This window comes from Chionomys nivalis, chromosome 8 (assembly GCF_950005125.1).
Source record: "Chionomys nivalis chromosome 8, mChiNiv1.1, whole genome shotgun sequence".
NCBI classification, from domain to species: Eukaryota; Metazoa; Chordata; class Mammalia; order Rodentia; family Cricetidae; genus Chionomys; species Chionomys nivalis.
The window spans coordinates 23,087,825-23,106,937 of record NC_080093.1 but is presented as its reverse complement, the minus strand read 5'-3'; the positions used below and the strand labels follow the sequence as shown (position 1 = coordinate 23,106,937).

General features: G+C 42.1%; 1 protein-coding gene across 2 annotated transcripts in view; it reads left to right on the top strand.

Moving 5' to 3' along the window:
* The window catches only part of Tnks2 (tankyrase 2), a 60,763-nt gene extending 50,255 nt beyond the window's left edge, over window positions 1-10,508 (top strand). For both annotated transcript variants that reach the window (XM_057777819.1, XM_057777818.1), the window contains 4 exons: window positions 559-664; window positions 3,332-3,518; window positions 6,879-7,035; window positions 7,760-10,508. In XM_057777819.1, coding sequence (XP_057633802.1) covers window positions 559-664; window positions 3,332-3,518; window positions 6,879-7,035; window positions 7,760-7,822 — 513 coding nt within the window. In that variant the 3' untranslated portion in view covers window positions 7,823-10,508. The remainder of the gene's footprint in view (window positions 1-558; window positions 665-3,331; window positions 3,519-6,878; window positions 7,036-7,759) is intronic.
* The last annotated feature ends 8,605 nt before the right edge of the window (window positions 10,509-19,113 follow it).

Sequence of the window (19,113 nt, the reverse complement as noted above, 5' to 3'; positions counted from 1 at the left end):
AGCCAATACTAAACTGTAGCTCTGATATGTGCTCTTAGGGACCACAGGTCCTGTAGCACTTAGTGCTGGAGTTGTCCATTTGACCATAGAGATAACTCCAGTAGGAACTGGAGGAAGGGGGATTAATAGGAAGAAGGTGGGGTAAACGTGTGTGGTGGGTAGCTAGTTCAAATCATGTTTATGGTGTTTTGAGTCTGATCAAGTCAGGAAAGCAGAGTGCTTTGCTCTTCTTCTCTATGAAGTTTAGCGTATCTGAGGTATTTCAGTGATGATTTTTATTTAAGTAATACTTTGAGTAATATTTTGAGTAATTTTAAAATTGAAGTATTTTGTGCAACTTTCAAATATTCTTGGCCCCTTAATGGTCATGTGTAGTCTTTTTGTCCTTTGGAAAAAGCTGTTACATGCATGTAAACTCACAGTTACATGCTATGTATGCACAACCACATACATGTGAAGGTCTGAGGACAGCTTATGTATGGGAATTGATTCTTTTCTAGTTGTGTGGTATTTTTTGGTAAGATAAAAAGAATTATTTAATTTCCCTGGTTTTTAAAGATTCAAAAGGTTTGTAACAAGAAATTATGGGAAAGGTATACACACCGGAGAAAAGAAGTTTCCGAAGAAAACCACAACCATGCGAATGAAAGGATGTTGTTTCATGGTATGTTCTCACCCTGGCCTCCCTGTGATTGTATGTCGTTACTGCTATGGTTGTCTTTGTTGCCCTATTTTCTTTCCTTTTGAGACAGCATTTCTCTGTGTAGCCCTGGGTGTCCTAGAATTTACTCTGTAGACCAGACAGGCCTCAAACTCACAGAGATCTACCTCCCAAGTACTAAGATTAAAGTCATGTGTCACCACTGCTCAGCAACTTACATCTTCTTAGTTAAGATATTGTTCCTATAACTTTTACATTTGTGTTTATATTGTGATAATGTACCTTATAATGAACATTTTTATAAATTAAGATTATCCCGTTTGGAGCCAGCAAGATGGCTCATTAGGTAAAAGCCTTATTACAGAAGCCTAATGACCTGAGTTCAGTCCCCAAAATCTGAAGGAAGGAGAGAAGTAAGTTCTGAAGTGTGTGCTGGCAGGCAGGCAGGCACACACAACGAGAGAGAGAGAGAGAGAGAGAGAGAGAGAGAGAGAGAGAGAGAGAGAGAGAGAGAGAGAGAGAGAGAGAGAGAGAGAGAGATCAGAATGCTGGCCTGTTGATGGTGGTGCGCAGAGGCAGGTGGATCTATCTCAGTGAGTTCCAGGACTGTTGCACAGAGAAACCCTGTCTTGAAAAACAAAACAAAAAAAAAAGAGTGCTGACCATTCCTTTCATTTTTGTTTTCTTTACAGAGGTTTGATGTTTAGATCACTCTGAAAAGTTGCATTTTACTTATAGCTAGTTAATTAAAGACATGAAAATCATCTTTGTAGATTGAATACATCCTATTCTATTGTTGTTTTGTTTTGAGAAAAGTTCTTACTACCAGCGCACAGGCTAGCCTAAAATTGACAAAAATCCACCTGCCTTTGGCCCTCATATTCTGTTTAATGTGTCAAAACCACATTTAACTTCATTCTAATCTTAAAAAAAAAAAAAAATTGTCTTTGAACCCAGAAAGGTTACTGGAAATGCTTCTGGGACTGAAAGCACCATGATTTGTCATGCTTAAAAAGATGGTTTTATTTCCTGAGTTGGCAGGTGTTGGTCTATTCAGGTTTATAGCAGAGCTAAATATAGGTTTTTCACATTGTTTATCAAAGCCTTTGGGTATCTTACCCACAGGGTCCTTCAGAAATTATAAAGATTGATAAAAAGTGTTAAGCTTGACAGTCTCCTATTAGAATAGTTATAACTGGACAGATTCTTGTACTCATTCTAAAGCCATAAAAGGTCATAACAGTAATTTCATGACACTTATTAACTTGGTGTTAACTTATTACTTATTAACTTGGTGTTATAATGAATGGATTATCTTGTTTTGGATAGCATCTCTTGTAGCCAAAGCTAGCCTCAAACTGTGTGTAGTGAAGGATGACCATAAACTTCTGATACTTCTGTCTCTATCTCCCAAGTGCTGGAGTTACAGGCATTTTCTACCAAGTCTACTGTTGAATGTTTTTTGTTGTTTCTTGTTTGTGTGTGTGTGTGTGTGTGTTTTAAACTAAATAAATGGTGAGTTTGTTTTATTTTTTGGAGTAATTCAAAATATAGCTCTATTTTCAATATTTCTGTAAAGTAAAATACAGTATATTTTCTCTTAGTAAATAGACTACTGGTTTTGTTTTTAAGGATTTATTTATTATGTATACAGTATTCTGCCTGCATGTATGCTTGCAGGCCAGAAGAGGGCACCAGATCTCAGTCATAGATGGTTGTGAGCCACCTTGTGGTTGCTGGGAATTGCAAGACCTGATTGTATTTGTTTAGCTTTGCTATATGAAGTGAACTGTGACACTCTCAGTCCTGGATTTGTTTATGTTTGACTCTGGAATTTGATAACTTTTACATCAGTTATTTCGAATATATTGGGGTTTTGTTGGTTTTCTTTTTCCTGATTGAATCTGTCCTTTAGCATCTTAACCACAACCCTATTAGAATTTGTCACTACTAGGAATCCTTCTCTGAAAATAACAAGCCAGGGTCTAAAGAGACGGCTTAGCAGTAATGAGCACATACTGCTGTACCTCCAGCTTCAGAGACTACAACCCCTCTGTCCTCTGCAGACACCTGCACTTAATGTACACAACCCACACAGACATATACATAATTGAAAATAAAGTATTTTTTAAAAATTTTAAAATGGCACCAGGTGGTAGAGCAGACAGACATCTTTAATCCCAGCACTCAGAAGGCAGAGACAGGTGGATTTCTGTGAGTTTGAGGCCAGCCTGGTATACAGAGTGAATCCCAGGACAGCCAGAGCTATTACACACACACACAAAAAAAAACTCTGTCTCAACAAAAACAAAAAATTTAAAAATGGCAAGCCAGCTGATAGTGTTTTCAGTAGTGGTTCATGTTCAAGAATTAATATTCAGGGGCCGGGTGTGGTGACAGACACCTTTAACTCAGCACTAGGAGTTAGAAGCAGGTGAATATCTGAGTTCAAGGCCAGTCTGATCAGCATAGTGAGTTCCAGGGCTGTGTAGAAACACACTGTCTCAAAAACAAACAAAGAATTTAACGTTCAGGGCTGGGTGTGTGACTCGGTGCTTGACTGGCATGCCCAAAGCCCTGAGTTTAATCGTAGTTTCTTAGAAAAGTTATCTTACCAAAAGCTTTAGTTTTGCTTTCTAAATTGTTATTTCCCACCTATTTGTATTTTAGGGTCTCCTTTTGTGAACGCAATTATCCACAAGGGCTTTGATGAAAGGCATGCATACATAGGTGGCATGTTTGGAGCTGGAATTTATTTTGCTGAAAACTCTTCCAAAAGCAATCAGTATGTATATGGAATTGGAGGTGGCACTGGATGTCCAATTCACAAAGACAGATCTTGTTACATTTGCCACAGGTGAGTTTTTATTACTTGTTTTGGTAATAATTAGGTGAAAACTGATTACATATTTGAGAAACTTGAAGGGCAAGGCATATCTGACAATGTGAAGGATCCAGATAAAACTTTGTCTCCTCACAAGTTAAAATCATAGCTAATATTTACTGGAGGATCTGAATGGGCCAGCATAATTCTAAGCATTTATTCAATTTCTCATTTGAATGCTTGTACTTCATAAAGAATGCTGAGGTGAGCTGGGTGGTGGTGCACACTTTTAATCCCAGCATGGGGGAGGGGCGGGAGAGGCAGAGGTAAGAGGATCTCTGTGAATTCAAGGCCAACTTGGTCTACAGAGTGAGTTCCAGGACAGGTTCCAAAGCTACACTGAGAGACCCTCTCTCAGAAACAAACAAAAAATGTAATTACATTTATTGGGGCTGGAGATGGTTCAGCGGTTAAGAGTAATGACTGTTCTTCCAGAGGACCTGGGTTCAATTCCCAGGACCTCACAACTGTAACTCGTTTCAGAGGACCTGATACCATCACACAGACATACATGCAGGCAAAGCAGCAATGCACATGGATGATGATGATGATGATGATGATGATGATGATGATGATGATGATGATGATGATGATGATGATGATGATGATGATGAAGAAGAAGAAGAAGAAGAAGAATTATTTGAGCCAGGCAGTGGTGGCACACACCTTTAATCCCAGCACTTGGGAGGCAGAGGCAGGTGGATCTCTGAGTTTGAGGCCAGCCTAGACTACAGAGCAAATTTCAGGATAGCCAAGGCTACACTTAGACACCCTGTCTCAAATTAGAAACCCTGTCTTGAAAAACCAAAAAAACAAACAAAACAAAAAAGGATATGGAATAGGAAACTTTGGGGGCTGGAGAGGTGGCTCAGTGGTTAAGAGCTCTGGGCTCCTCTTCCAGAAGTCTTGAGTTCAATCCCCAGCAACCACGTGGTGGCGCACAGCCATCTGTAATGAGATCTGGCGTCCTCTTCTGGCCTGCAGGCATTGATGCAGGCTGAACACTGTATACATAATAAATAAATTTAGGGGGGTGGTGCTGAGGTGAGCCAGCAAGGTAGTGCACACCTATTGTCCAGCTGTGTTGACAGGTGAGAATGGGACCTTAGGAGTTCAAGGCTACCTAGGCAAACAGAGCTAACCCTATCTCACGCAGGAAAAAATAGCCAGACATGGTGGAACATGCTTTGCCATTAATCCCAAAACTCTTGAGGCAGAGGCAGGTGAATCTCTGTGTCAAAAGAGAGGCGGAGTGGCAGGGGAATCCACAAATGCTGAGTAGAAGGTAACATTGAGCACTAAAGAGACTGTTATTAAAGCCTTTCAATATTGCAGACCTGCAGATTCCAGAAAAATCTTGTTATCGGTCTAGGGATAGGTGTGGGGTTTTGGGTTTAGTACCCATCAAATACACTCACATAAACACACAATGCTATTGGTTGTCTAGTTACTAATTTTATGATAATTCATGTAGGAGCTTCTTTTTCATTATAGTATCCTAAGCCTCTTTCTAACATTACATCCATAAAATACTTTAATTCTCTTCAGAACGTAGTTATTAAATGACTTTCTACTTCGCCTCTTTTAGTTAGTTGCCTATTCTCAGTTCTTTAAATCATTTAGGTAACTTAACCCTAACTTATAAAATCTTTGTAGGCACATAAAGTTTCTTTTGCCATTTGAGAGATCAAATAACATTAGTTACTAAGATTTATTCCACAGTTAGAGCTCTGATTTTTTCAGGCCTGGGCAATACTTTTCAAGCCTTAGGATATGTCAGAATTACCTTGAAAGTTTGTTAAAATGCAGACTGCTGAGTGTAGAGAAGTGGCACAACAGTAAAAAGAACTTGCTCCTACAGAAGACCAAGGTTTTAATTCTTTTTGCCCATGTGGTTCACAACCATCTGTAATTCCCAATGCCAGGAGATCTGACACCTTCTTCTGACCTCATTGAGCAGGCATACATATAATACATACATACATACATACATACATACATACATACATACATACATACATACATACATACAGATATGGTGTCTGATGTTTTTACCCTTTTGGCTTTTTGAGGGGCCCACCACCCAGCTCCCAAATAAATCACATACAGAAGTTTATTCCTAGTTATGAATGCCCAGCCTTAGCTTGACTTATTTCTTGCCAGCTTCTCTAAAATTATCCCAACTACCTTTTGCCTCTGGGCTTTTATTTTTCTCTATTTCTCTATACCTTTCATTACTTCTTTCTCCGTGGCTTGCTGTGTAGCTGGGTGACTGGCCCCTGGTGTCCTCCTCCTCCACTCTGATTTCTCCTTCTATCTATACTCTCTGCCTACTAGCCCTGCCTCGCTGTTGGCCATTCAGCTCTTTATTAGGACCATCAGGTGTTTTAGACAGGCACAGTAATACAGAGTTAAACAAGTGCTGCATAAACAAAAGCCAACACACCTCAAAATAATATTCCCAATACAAATACCCATACACATAATATAAAAATCTTGAAAAACAACAAAACAAACATGCAGACTTCTAGGCCCCACCTCTTGCATGGCTGGGATGAGACTATAGCACTGGATTTTCCACCGAGTTCCTGGGTAAAGCATTGCTAGAGCAATACTTCTGTCTAGGCACCATGTTTAATCCCTGGCCTGGGAGGCAGATTCAGGCAGATCTCTGTGAGTTCAAGGCTAGTTTGGTCTACAGAGGGAGTTTCAGGACAGCCAGGGCTACACAGAGAAACCTTGTCTACAAAAACAGAAACAAAAAATAAGAATTAATACTCCTCTCCCCACAACATACCCACACAAAGAAAGTCTCACTTTACTGGCTTCCTGTCTGTCTGCCTCCCTGTCTTTCTCCCCCACCCCACTCTCTTGCTATCTCTTTGTCTCTCTCCTCCTGCTCTTCCCCCCCCACATTGTGTGTGTGGCAAGGGTGGGGGGTGACAACACAAGTCTCACTCTATCCCAGGCTGTCCTCACACCTCCTGCCTCGGCCTCCTGAGTGCTAGTATTCACTAGGCCCAGCTTTTCTGCTTTATTTCCCCTACGTTTAGGCTTAGGTTTTATATCAGGAGGTACCTTCTGGGTATGAATTACCATTTCTGTTTTGTGTCACAATCTGTACTGTTTAGGGGCTACAGAATTTCAAATTCTGTAAATTGAATGCTTGAGTTTGACTTGTCTTCTGTGCAGTGTTCTATGGCTCCCCTAAGCTGTTGTTGGAACACAATACTTACTGGTTGTCTGGAAATAGTTATTGACATAAAACTTCACTGTTCTGGGTTTGTGTGTTCGATCTGTTTTCAGGGTGAAATTTTCCTTTTCATGTTTTAGGCAGCTGCTCTTTTGCCGAGTGACCTTAGGAAAGTCTTTCCTGCAGTTCAGTGCAATGAAAATGGCACATTCTCCTCCCGGCCATCACTCAGTCACTGGGCGGCCCAGTGTAAACGGCCTGGCGTTAGCCGAGTATGTGATTTACAGAGGAGAACAGGTACTTCATTTCTGTTTGTCTTCAGCAGTGTGTGGCTCTTACATGTTGCCTTAACTGGATTTGGGTGTGGGGAGGATAATTTCAGGCTTGGAAATTTACAAATAAAATATTTGGCATAGATTTTCTTTCTTTTTTTTTAAGATTTATTTATTAATTATGTATACAGCATTTTCCCTACATATATGGTGCAGACCAGTAGAGGGCACCAGATCTCATTACAGATGGTTGTGAGCCACCATGTGGTTGCTGGGAATTGAACTCAGGACCTCTGGAAGAGCAGTCAGTGCTCTTAACCTCTGAGCCATCTCTCCAGCCCTTGGCATAGATTTTCAAAATCAGAAAAAAAAAAAAAAAACCATTGATAAACCTATCTAACCTGTTCAAAGTTTGTCGGTCATTACTTGATCTTTTTCCCCTTTTTTCTATAAAATATAGCAGTGATGTTTAATTCTTTCTTGCTGTCAGTGACAAAACCCTATTGAAGTGCTGTTCTAGAGCAGCATCCTAAGTCAGGGTTGGTGGCAGAATTCCCTCAGATACTGACAGCAGCAAACATGACTTAATACCCACCCTAGACCTGCCTACTGAGAGGACCTAAAGGAGCAGAGTCTGGGTGGGAATATTTAGAGAAATATCCCCAGGTAGTTCTGGTCTGCAGACTCCTCAAGGTTTGGGATGCTTATGCAAGGACACCTTAACACTTGAACTAATCTTTCTCTTCCAGGCTTATCCTGAATATTTAATTACTTACCAGATTGTAAGGCCTGAAGGTATGGTTGACGGCTGAAACCAATTCCACCAAACGTTCCGAAGCAGCTGATGGCCTCTTAAGGTTCACTCCTTGGCTGGAAAAAAAATTCATCCTGGCTACAAGCCTGTGGCAAAAATGATAAAAATGTGAAAGAAGCTTAACATTCTGACTTGATAAAGCTTTAATAATGTACAGTGTTTCTAAGTATTTCCTGTTTCTCAGCACTTTAACAGATGCCATTCCAGGTTCAACTGGGTTTATCTGTACTAAATTATAAACAGTTAACTTGAATCTTTTATACATTGTGTATTGATTCTAACAAAAATGGTGATGCCCTCAACAGAACTCATTTTACTAATCAGTCCTGTGTTCTTTAAAACACAGCATTTACACTGAATACAATTTCGTTTGTAAAATGTAAATAAGAGCTTTTGTACTAGCCCGATATTTATTTACATTGCTTTGTACTATAAACTGTTCTAGAGCTGCAGCGGTTTACAGAGTATTTTCATATGTGTTGCTCATCTGTGTTTTCATCTGTCATCGCCTGAGTGATCGCTGCATTTGATTCCAGAGGCTGCTCGGTTGCTGGTGGAGACTTAGTGGGAAAACATTGATTTATCAAATTTAATTTGCCTGATGGAAGCATTTCTCTCACAAGAAATACTTTCTCATTTAAGAATTTTGTGACTACTCTGGGAATTTCTTTTGTGATGCCTTTGTATCTACAAGGCACACATTCCAGAGAGCTCTGGTGGGGACTGATGGCTCAAGAAGCCTTTTCGATGGCCTCAAACTCGAGTTCTTGCTTTAGAGAGCTTTCTGATGTTCTGAACATCAGAGCACGCTCCCGCAAGGTTTCAAGAGGCCTAAGCCTTGGCTCTGATCTTGGAATGTAAGTAGAAGTTCAGTTTTAGTTAAGGGGAAGGCAATCCTGAGCAATTTCCCAATCAGTTCTAACAACCTCAGTCTAAAAGGGAGGAATAGTGAGTGGAAGTGGGTCTTTTCTTTCTCTCTCTCTCTTGTTTTTTTTTTTTTTTAAAGTTTTTCTTGATCTTTTGGTTGTATTTATGGCCAAGTCTACTTATCATGAGTAAACACAACCCAGAACCATGAGTGTGAGTATATCCGTCTATGGGCCTCTGGAATGGGCAAACCCAGTGCTTCCTACTCCTTCCAAGGCATTCTGCCCAGTTGGAAATACGCCGTCACGGGCTTATGTTCAGCATGGCAGCTGTGGGAGAAGTTACTTCCCTGACAGGCCACTCTAGACTGTTCTAACGTAAGCCCTATAATCGCCTTGCACAGAGGCCTACCTTCCTGCAGTACACTCAGACATCAAGGAGAGATTTTACCCACCTAAGTCTTTGTAAATGAGGATGTCCTCTTTCCTCTCTGCAACACTTTATCTTTGTTTCACATTTACTTGTCTCTTAATAGAAACTCGTACATATAGTTGCTCAAAAGTCAAAAGTCAAATTTACTGTCTATGAATTAGGAGAAATGTATTTCTGGATTTATTCCTCTGATGTAAATTGTGGTTAAGGATTAAGTGGTTAAAACCTGATCTGGAAATGCTTTTATACAGCTCTCTATTAATTACAAATGTGATCCTAAAATCATTTCTTGAAACATAAAAAGAGTATGCCAAATTTTATAAGATTTTCAGGTTCTGTAAGCTTTTGGGTTTTATAGTTAAAAGATAGTGAAATTAATTAATGGGGCTTTATATTTACATACTTCTCAAGTTTGGCCTATATTATACTCTGTGTGGATCTGGAATTGTTTCTCATGTAAAATCATGTTGTTATGAGCTGTGTTACCTCCTCTAACCCATTGCTTACTTGTGTTGTTTTCCACTGTGGTAAATGCGCTAGCATGGCAGTGTTTATTGGGAGCTGGGAATTTGGGGGTGTGGTTTAGTGCTTTGCATGAAATATCTTACTTTATAATGATGGAATTGTTTTTTCTTTTGCCTTGTGATTTTTTTTGAAGTGAATTTAATTTGTGTGTGTGTCGTGCTCTTCCGCCCATCTGTGTCTCACTTGTATCACATTCCATGCCCTCACTTAATTCTTAATAAACTGTTTACTTGTTTTCTGGGTAGCATGATAATTACTGGAGTAGTGTAAATGTGTTGAATGGTCTTTGAGAAATTCATTGAGATTATAGTAAATCATAATTTCAGGAAAACAGTGTATTTTGAGTCTGATAGTGTCAGGGTGCAGCATAAATGTAAAATGTTGACTGTTGTGGCCATACTTATTCAGATCTTTATGATAAAAGTAAGATGTGTTTGGACGTTTACACCATCCAAGATGACGTTGCTGGTCCTAAAAATTCATGAAATTCAGTCTGCTTAGCTTATAAAGAGAAATATATTTTTGTTTTCTATGTCAAAAACATTCTTGATAAGTTTCCGAATCCCAGTCATATTTTTTCTCAAGAAGGAAAAAAAGTGGTGTATTTTCTATTTCCGTGTGCTAATGACCTGTATGTAATCAGTCCTCAGTGTTCCATAAGAAGAGAGTAATGGTACAGGTATCCCCGAGTCTCACTTTGAAGTCTATTTAAGCTGCTTTATCTTCCTGCTTCATTTAAGATGATACTGAAGTGTTTGCTTGCTGTTTCCTGAGCGTGCATGCCCACGTATGATGTGATCCAGTTGTTTGCAGGTTGAGGAAAGAAAACTTGCAAATAAATTTCCCAAAGCTTTTAACAATTAGTTCTCGACTGTGCCTTTACCTCCTGTCCTGTCCAGTTAGCAGACTCCAGTGACGGAAAGTGCAGTGGTCCCTGGAGAATACTGCCTTTCATCGTCCCGTAAGTCCCTGGACACACCCTGTGTTTCCTGGCCTTCTTGGTTGTGGCCTGAAATAGTTACTATTATTGCATGTCCTCTCCACTTAGGCACTAACTCACAGTTGCTATTCCTGTAACACGGATAGCCGGGAGCCCTAGAATGATGTGCCAGCATACACAGGAATCTACACAAGTGCACTCTGCTAATAGGCTCTGTCTTCACACTGTTCCATCCAGTGGAAAGGGGGAAAAAGAAAGTGAGGATGCCACTCAGTGGTAGAGTGATTACCAAGCATTAAGCAAGCCTACCCAGCACTATCAAAAAAATTATTGATCTGCAAAAGACTAGAAATTATAATTTGAGTCAGGTGTGGTGACACATACCTCTAATACCAACACTTGGGAGGCAGAGACAGACTGATCTCTGAGTTCTAGGCCAGCCTACAAAGCAAGTTCCAGGACAGCTAGGGCTACACAGAAACCCTATGTGGGAATTGGGGTAATTTGAAAAGTTTTAGAACCGGGTGGTGGTGCACACCTTTAACCCCAGCGCTAGGGAAGCAGAGACAGGTGGACAGCCAGGCTTGAATGGATGAATGAATGCAGCCAGTGTCTAGGTGAGCAAATAAAGGCTGATCCCTGGAATCCACATGATGGAAGGGAAATTCCTTCATGTATACGTGTGCACATTCACCCATCCCCACATCTCATGTTCACACAAAATAAAATGTAATTATTTTATTTGTTTAGGTTTTTTAAAACAAGCCTTCTTAGTCCAGGATGCTCTCAAACTCAGTTCTGTCTCAGCCTCTGTGGTACTAGGATCACAGGCCTGTGCCAAGCAGGTGGTGTATAGGCATACATGCAGGCAATATACCCATACATATAAAAAAGCGCTGAGAAACTAAAAGGCAACTCAGAAAAAGAAGTCTGCCACCTGAACCTTTCATTGCCCCTCGAACAGAGGGGAACACAGCCACAAACACACGTGTGCCACTCCAGTTGTAACGGTGGCGATTGACATCCTAACCTTAAGAGGAACCCAAGGTTGTCAACAGGGTTTAAACCCAATGTGGAGGGATTGGTCTGAATGGTTAGCTTTTTGCAAGAAATTCATTGATAGTGCTCGCCATGTACTCTAGCAGAGTTATATAAACAAGGCATGGCTACTGCTGGGAATCAGAAAAGCCAGGAGACAGTTCTGATCACACAATAGGATGTTATTTTGTTGTGCATTACTGCACACAACCAGCTTTGTAAATAGGTGCTGAGGATTTGAGCTCAAGTTCTCATGTGTGTGCTGCCAGCACCCACTGAGCCATCTCCCCTGCCCACTCTTCCCTTCCAGTCTGCACACCATCACACAGAGGGAGCAAGCTAGTAGAGATACTACAGCAGTAACAGCATAGCAAGGCTACAACTAGTAATAGAAGTAAGTCAGAGTTTTCTAAGAGATTGACCGCCAAGAGGTGAAGAATAGAGACTATGGAGTACTCAACTCTAAACGAGTATCTGTTACAACCTCCCCCCAGTGCTCTGGGATCAGCACAGAAAAGGGGGCCAAGATCTAAAGAGCTACAAGTCTGTCTGCAACAGAACTATTTACTGGATGTGACAGGGCTGTTGCACACATAACTAAGATCTAGCCAACAGAAATCTAGGCGTAGGTGGAAGAGGGAATTATGAAGTCCTTTAGCTGTGGCACTATTTGGCAAATGATGGCTGAAAAAGAGGGAGGGAGTAGCTTTTTCCAGGAATACAGATGAAGCTCCAGTAGATGGCTCCACACCCATGCCCATCCGATCAAACACTAAGTGGACTCTGGGTGTTACTACATGACATTGAGAAGGGGATAGGGGAGTCACTGGAGGAGGAGGAATAGTGGTGGGTTAGAACCAAACGTGTGTATGAATATTAACTTTTTAAAAATAATACCAGTCAGTTATTCTCAAGTCTACCACCAGTTATAGCAATAATACGTATCACCCAACTCCCTATACACTGAGCCAGATAATCCCATATTAGAGATTCAGTCCATCTTCAGATGAGAGCAGGAGCACTCAGAAATTAAACTCAAAGCCCATGACTGGTAAGTGGGGTCCTTCCTGACACCCCTGTTTTCAGAAACTCACCCTAAATGTGCTATGTTCCTGGCATCTGGGAGAAAGCCACAGACATGCACACCATTGAGATGCAAGACGGGTAGCTATATGTGGTTCTCACAGTCTCAGCTCACTCTAGGACTCTAAAGGAACCCCATTTCCTCCTTATCACAGCCAGTTCACAGCTTTACCAGAAGAGCTCTTATCTTGAGGCAAAAACCCACTTGAGCTTACCTTCCAAGGAGGCCAACGGAAATCAGTGCCTAGGCCAGGAGGAGTGCATCAGATCCCCCGGACCTGGAGGATGTTTGCGAGCCACTGTGTGGGTACTGAACACTGAACCTAGGTCAGCTAGTGCTGTTAGCTGCCCAGCCATCTCTCTAAGGCTCCAACTCCCCACAACACACACACAAACATCTGTATTTTAAACTGACCCAGGTAAGTCAGGATGAAGCTGTAATGGAAAGGCTTATAGCGGTTCCAAATGACAGTTTCAACCCCACATACTTGTTCACAGTGATCTCTCTGTTGAAGGAGAGAGTTTCTGTTCTGACCACTGAACAAAAGAATGAATCTGGGTAGAAGTGACCTGGTTGCCGGTTAATAGATTTTCATAGAAAAAGGCTAGCAGGTTCCAGTGGAAGTTTATATAGTCTGTTTGTTATTTATAGACAGGGAGTATAAAAGCTAATTCAATGGGAGTCTGTGCTGTCCATTGGGAATACGATGAATCCGTCTGTGTGAGAAGAATCTTTAATGAGCAAGGATCCATGGCTCAGTGGGCAGGAAGGCACCGGGGAGACCACCCGTCTGGATAATCAGACATTCACATTGCCCACTGTTTTGCTCCATTGTATCCAAAAGTGAGAAGCTGCTCTCCAGTTCTCCTGTACAAAGCTCTTTATTGGACTTTACTGAGGCATGATCCCAGCTGCTGAGCTCCAACTGCCAGCTACTGAAGGGGCTTGGCTTGATGGTGTCCGGCAGCTTTGCCCCCAAGGAGATTTATGATCTGTGAAAGATAGTCAAATTAACACCCTGAGCATTGCTGATAGGATTAGAGGCCTGCATTTGCACGCTTCTCTGACATACCACACAATCTTTTCTCAGTCTTGCTGGGTGGGGTTTGTGGAGGTAATTGGAAGGAGCTGGCCACACAGCCCTCTCCCATCTGGCCAGGCAAAGGGTCACTATGCATTTCCAGAGGGGTTGTCTGAGCTTCAGCACCTCATTGTTGCACCATGTGGGGAAGACTGAGGAGAGCCTCGGGTTCCGGTCTCACTTTCCATGTTAGAGATAGGATTTCTGTTGTTTCTGTGCTGCAGAGACCACACTCACTAGCCCTTCAGTGCCTCACACTGTGCTCCAGCTTTTATATCGGGTCTAGTATTTTGAACTCAGATCCTCAAATGTATGTGGGGGATGCTTTTATCCATCAAACCATCTCCCCAGCCTGTTACTATCTTTTTGCCTTGGGAGGCAGGACTACTAACAGAAGAATCCTTTCAACATACTTGAGCCCCATGAAATAGAAGTAACACTCCAGTAAACAGCAAGCAATGTCTGCCATGGCAGAAGGATGTAGGATGTATATGCATGTGTGCGTCGTGTGTGTGTATGTGTGTGTGTGTGTGTGTAAAATCTCCAGAATTTCACAGAACCTCTAGAAAAGAAAGTGAAGGGAGAGCTCAGTGTGTTTGTCCTGATGTTAAAATGCCTTCCAGATTCTCCAGGACTATGTCCACAAGGCGGATTATCCTTTGCCAGCACAAGCTCCAGTCTCTTAGTTGCGTATCTGCTGGATTTTTTTTTTTTTTTTTTTTTGGTTTTTCGAGACAGGGTTTCTCTGTGGTTTTGGAGCCTGTCCTGGAGCTAGCTCTGTAGACCAGGCTGGTCTCGAACTCACAGAGATCCGCCTGCCTCTGCCTCCCGAGTGCTGGGATTAAAGGCGTGCGCCACCATCGCCCGGCTCTGCTGGATTTTTTTAAAGGATGTACTTGCTTTTTATTTTCAGAGTTAGACTGTTTCTGGTATGAAATCTATTTCAATATACTTGAGCTATGTACCTAATCTGTATTCAGAAATGAATTTAATTTTTTCTGGTTTAATTGAAGACTATGACCCAGGAATCAATCATCTTTAGTGTCTTGTCCAATAGGAAGTTGTCTGATATCCACTGTGAAAAAGAGTTCTCAAGGCTGGTTGCCATTAGAATCAGTACCTATAATCAATCCCCTCTCTAGGGGTTGGGGGAACTGAGGCAGGAAGACTAGCCTGTCTTCAAATCCTGAGCTGCAGCATGAGCCCTTCCCTTCCTCCCCAACACATACACACATATCATGGGGAATTTAAAGAACACTTAATTCTGATTATCTGTTAAGTATGGACTTGGAAATTTTAGTTAGCATCCAAACTTGTTTCTCACAAGCAATGCCTTGTGAAGCTACCTCCAAAACAAAACACATGGACAAGAAGTCTTGTTTATGACTCTTCCAGTCGGTGCTGGGGACATTCATGTTAAATGAACACAATAATGCCCTTGAAGCTCACTGATTCAAAGCCTGAATGACAGTCCAGTTAGATTATCTACTGGGTATGGGGGAACTGAAGACTCTTGGTACTGGTTTGCATCAGGATTGGATGATAGTGATGCAGACTCAATGAGAACACTCAAGGAGCAGACAGGATCTTAACAAGATTTGGGGCAGGCTTGGCTGACCTGGAGACAGGTTCCTTGGGAAGGCAGTTCCTTATCTCATCAAGGACTCTGATCTGCCGCACTCACACGTAGCTGCAGAGCTGTGTGTAAATTCATAGCTCCCTCTAGCTCAGTGGCTGTAATACACTAAGTACCACTGATTGTTCTAGACTGTCTGTTGGCAATCAGTTTCTTGTTTCTTTTATTCTATGGTTTTTGTTTTGTTTTGTTTGTGTGTTTTGTTTTTGGAAAAGGGATTCTCTGTTAGCCTTGGCTGTCCTGGAACCCCACCTGCCTCTGCCTCCCAAGTGCACGACTCCCACTGCTGCATGATTTTTTTTAATTTTTATTTTTATTTATTTTTTTAAAATATTTATTTATATACAATATTCTGTCTGTGTGTATGTCTGCAGACCAGAAGAGGGCAGCAAACCTCGTTACAGATGGTTGTGAGCCACCATGTGGTTGCCGGGAATTGAACTCATGACCTTTGGAAGAGCAGGCAATGCTCTTAACCACTGAGCCATCTCTCCAGCCCCCATGACTTTTTTTTATTATATTTTATTTGTTGTTTTTTTTATATATATTTATTTATTTATTATGTATACAATATTCTGTCTGTATGCCTGAAGGCCAGAAGAGAGCGCCAGACCTCTTTTACAAATGGTTGTGAGCCACCATGTGGTTGCTGGGAATTGAACTCAGGACCTTTGGAAGAGCAAGCAGTGCTCTTAACCACTAAGCCATCCCTCCAGCCCTATATTTTATTTGTTAATGTATTTACTAGGTGTCATATGCCATAGCAAATGGCAAGTACTTTTACCCGTTGAGCCCTCCTGCCAGCCCCCTTTACTCTAGTCTTAATTGCTCATATTAACTCTCAGACCACACATTACACTTCATGTTGCGTTATACACACATGCATGGACATGCGCTTGAATACTACAGAATGGTTGGAGAAGAAAGCCAAAGTATGAGTTTCACGTTTGTTTTTAAATAGCAGTTAATATTTGAATATGTATTACATTTATACAGCTTAAAAATATTAAACCGAAAGGTATACAAGAAGGTCTCTCTCCTATCCCTATTCCCCATTCTTCTGGTTTCCCCATATTAAATTAACTATTAATGTATGTGTGCGCGCGCACACACATGAGCATCTGCGTGGCATGTGTGTGTTGCTAGGGATCAAATTCAGAAGATCTGTTTATGATACATGCAAGCTTCTTTTTTCTCTTCTTTTAAAACACGAACAGTAATCTGAAAGACATCTTGTATTTTTCTTCTCAACAATACATCTCCACACATATCTACTCTACATCAGTCTAACATTAACTCAGTCAAAGGAGAATTAAGTTTTGGGGATGTTGGAATTAGAACACAGTGCATACCAAGCAAGTGTTCTACCATCTAGCTACACCCCCAGCTCTGAAGGGGAATTTTTCTAAACATAGTCCATTGTGGCTCAGTTATTGTCACTCCTTTTAATTTTTCTTTCATCTGAATAGAAAGCATCTTAGTTAAATACTGAGATTCTCATTCAATCACAGGCCCAGGGTGCTAAAATGCGATTGAGGGCCAGGCGGCAGTGGCGCACACCTTTAATCCCAGCACTTGGGAGGTAGAGACAGGCAGATTTCTGTGAGTTTGAGACCAGCCTGGTCTACAGAGTGAGTCCAGGACAAGCTACAAAGCTACAAAGAAATCCTGTTTCCAAAAGCCAAAGCCAACAACAACAAAGATTCGGTTGGGGTCAGCTAGTTATATCCGTTTACGTTGCTGTCTCTGGACAGCAGCACAGGAGGAAGAAAGAAGTCCAGGAAGCTCAGAAATTGGAGCCTCATCTGTGCTGTAATGGAGTACTGGTACCTGTCCTTTAGGTGCTTGCAAGTCTTCTGTATCGTGTGTGTGTGCGCGTGTGTGTGCGCGTGTGTGTGCATGTGTGTGTGTGTGCGTGTGTTCATTTGAGTATGTTCATGTATGTATGCATGTGTGTGGAAGCCAGAAATGTCCTCCTCTTACCTTTTTTTTTGAGACCAAGTCTCTTCACTGAATCTGGAGCCCACAGATTGGCTAGAGTGGCTGGCCAGGAAACCTGAGGAGTCTCCACCAGGCAGCACTGAAGTTGCAAGCCCTCGCGGCCTTATCCAGTTCTCTGAGTACTTATGCCCTCTTTATGAGTTCTGCTGAGCTGAACTCAAGTCCTACTGCTTGTATAGCAAGCACTTTACCTTCTCCGGCATCTTCCTATGATCTTTCTCTTTGCCTTAGTTACTGCCCCTACCCCCTTTTTTTAAAAGACAAAGTTCATTCCATAGCTCCAACTGACTTGAATCTTAACCACTGAGCCATCTCTCCAGCTCCAACTTGCATGCTTTTGTAAGGAACTTTGCAGGGAGGTAATTTCCCATACACCAGTTCCACACACCACCAGACTCAAGTCTTTGAGGCGTCTGTGCCCAGGGCACCCACCTACAGCACTTGGAATTCATCCTTTATAACATTGGTTTCCTCAGGGGTACTAGGAGGGCAGGACCATGTCCCTAGTCACCCTAAAACATCACCAACTCCCTAAGTGCTAATCGAAGTGATCAATTTATCTTGTGTTTGCGTGTACAGCATTCTGTTTATGTCTTCATGCTAATTTATTTTCCCTAGTTAAATAAATGGACTCAGTCTCACTTTCTCTGCTGTGATCGGATGCCAAAGGGTGGTCAGTCTATGGCCAACTCCACAGCACTAAAAAGGAAACAAATAGGGAAGCATTTACACTATTTGTTTATCAAATATCTTGGGGATCATTGCCAGCTCAGGCCTATCAAAAGATCCCAGCGTGGGTTTGTCAGAGAGTAGGTTCAGTTCTGGATTGTTATTTTCATTTAAATTGCCATAGCTTAAAAACTTATTTTCTCATATACATTCATATTTCCCAAAACATACTTTATAAAATTAAACAACGTCGAATCCCGCCCCCTCCCCCCATTATCATGGACTCAGTGACAGGACAGGCAACAATCTTTAGTAGCCGTGCCACGCTTTATTTCCAAAACGCAGACAAAGAAACATTCGTGAACACCAGCGAGTTACACTACAGAAGCGGTCAGAATGCAAGACGGGGCGACCCGGCCTAAAGTGCCACGGTAGCTGTCCCCGATCCTGGCCCCACGTTTCTAATTACAGCGACGCCCGCAGACTTCTTAATGTCCGGGCTTTGTAAACCCACAGGGTCGCCTGAATGGCTGCGAAGGTAACGTGACCGCGCGGCGCCGGGGCGGCCAGGGAGGGGCGCGGGCTCGGCCAGTGGGAGGGTAGGATGTGAAGAGGCGAAATCACCCCACCGGCATCAGACCACCCGCCCCTTTGAGCGACGGAATGTAGGCGGGCAGAGGCCCCTCGCCCCGGGTTAACCCAGTGTGCGCCGGGGAGGGTTGGGGCTAGGGGTGGGGTGCTCCCCAAGACCACCTGGTGCGCGCAGCGGAGCGTTCACCTTCCCTGGCTCGTGCTCAGGACTCTGTTGATATAGCTGTTTCTAGAACCTCACTTTTTGATGCCTTATTTTTATTCCTAGAACCACGAATTCTCACCTCAGTTCAAATAATTTAGGAAACCCTTTCAGGAGGCTGTGGAGCTAGCTGAGTTTTAACTCACTGGAAAATATGGCCCAACCAGGCACCTAAAACTGCCCTTCGGTGGCCCAAGCTTGTGATCTCAACACCTGGAGAGGT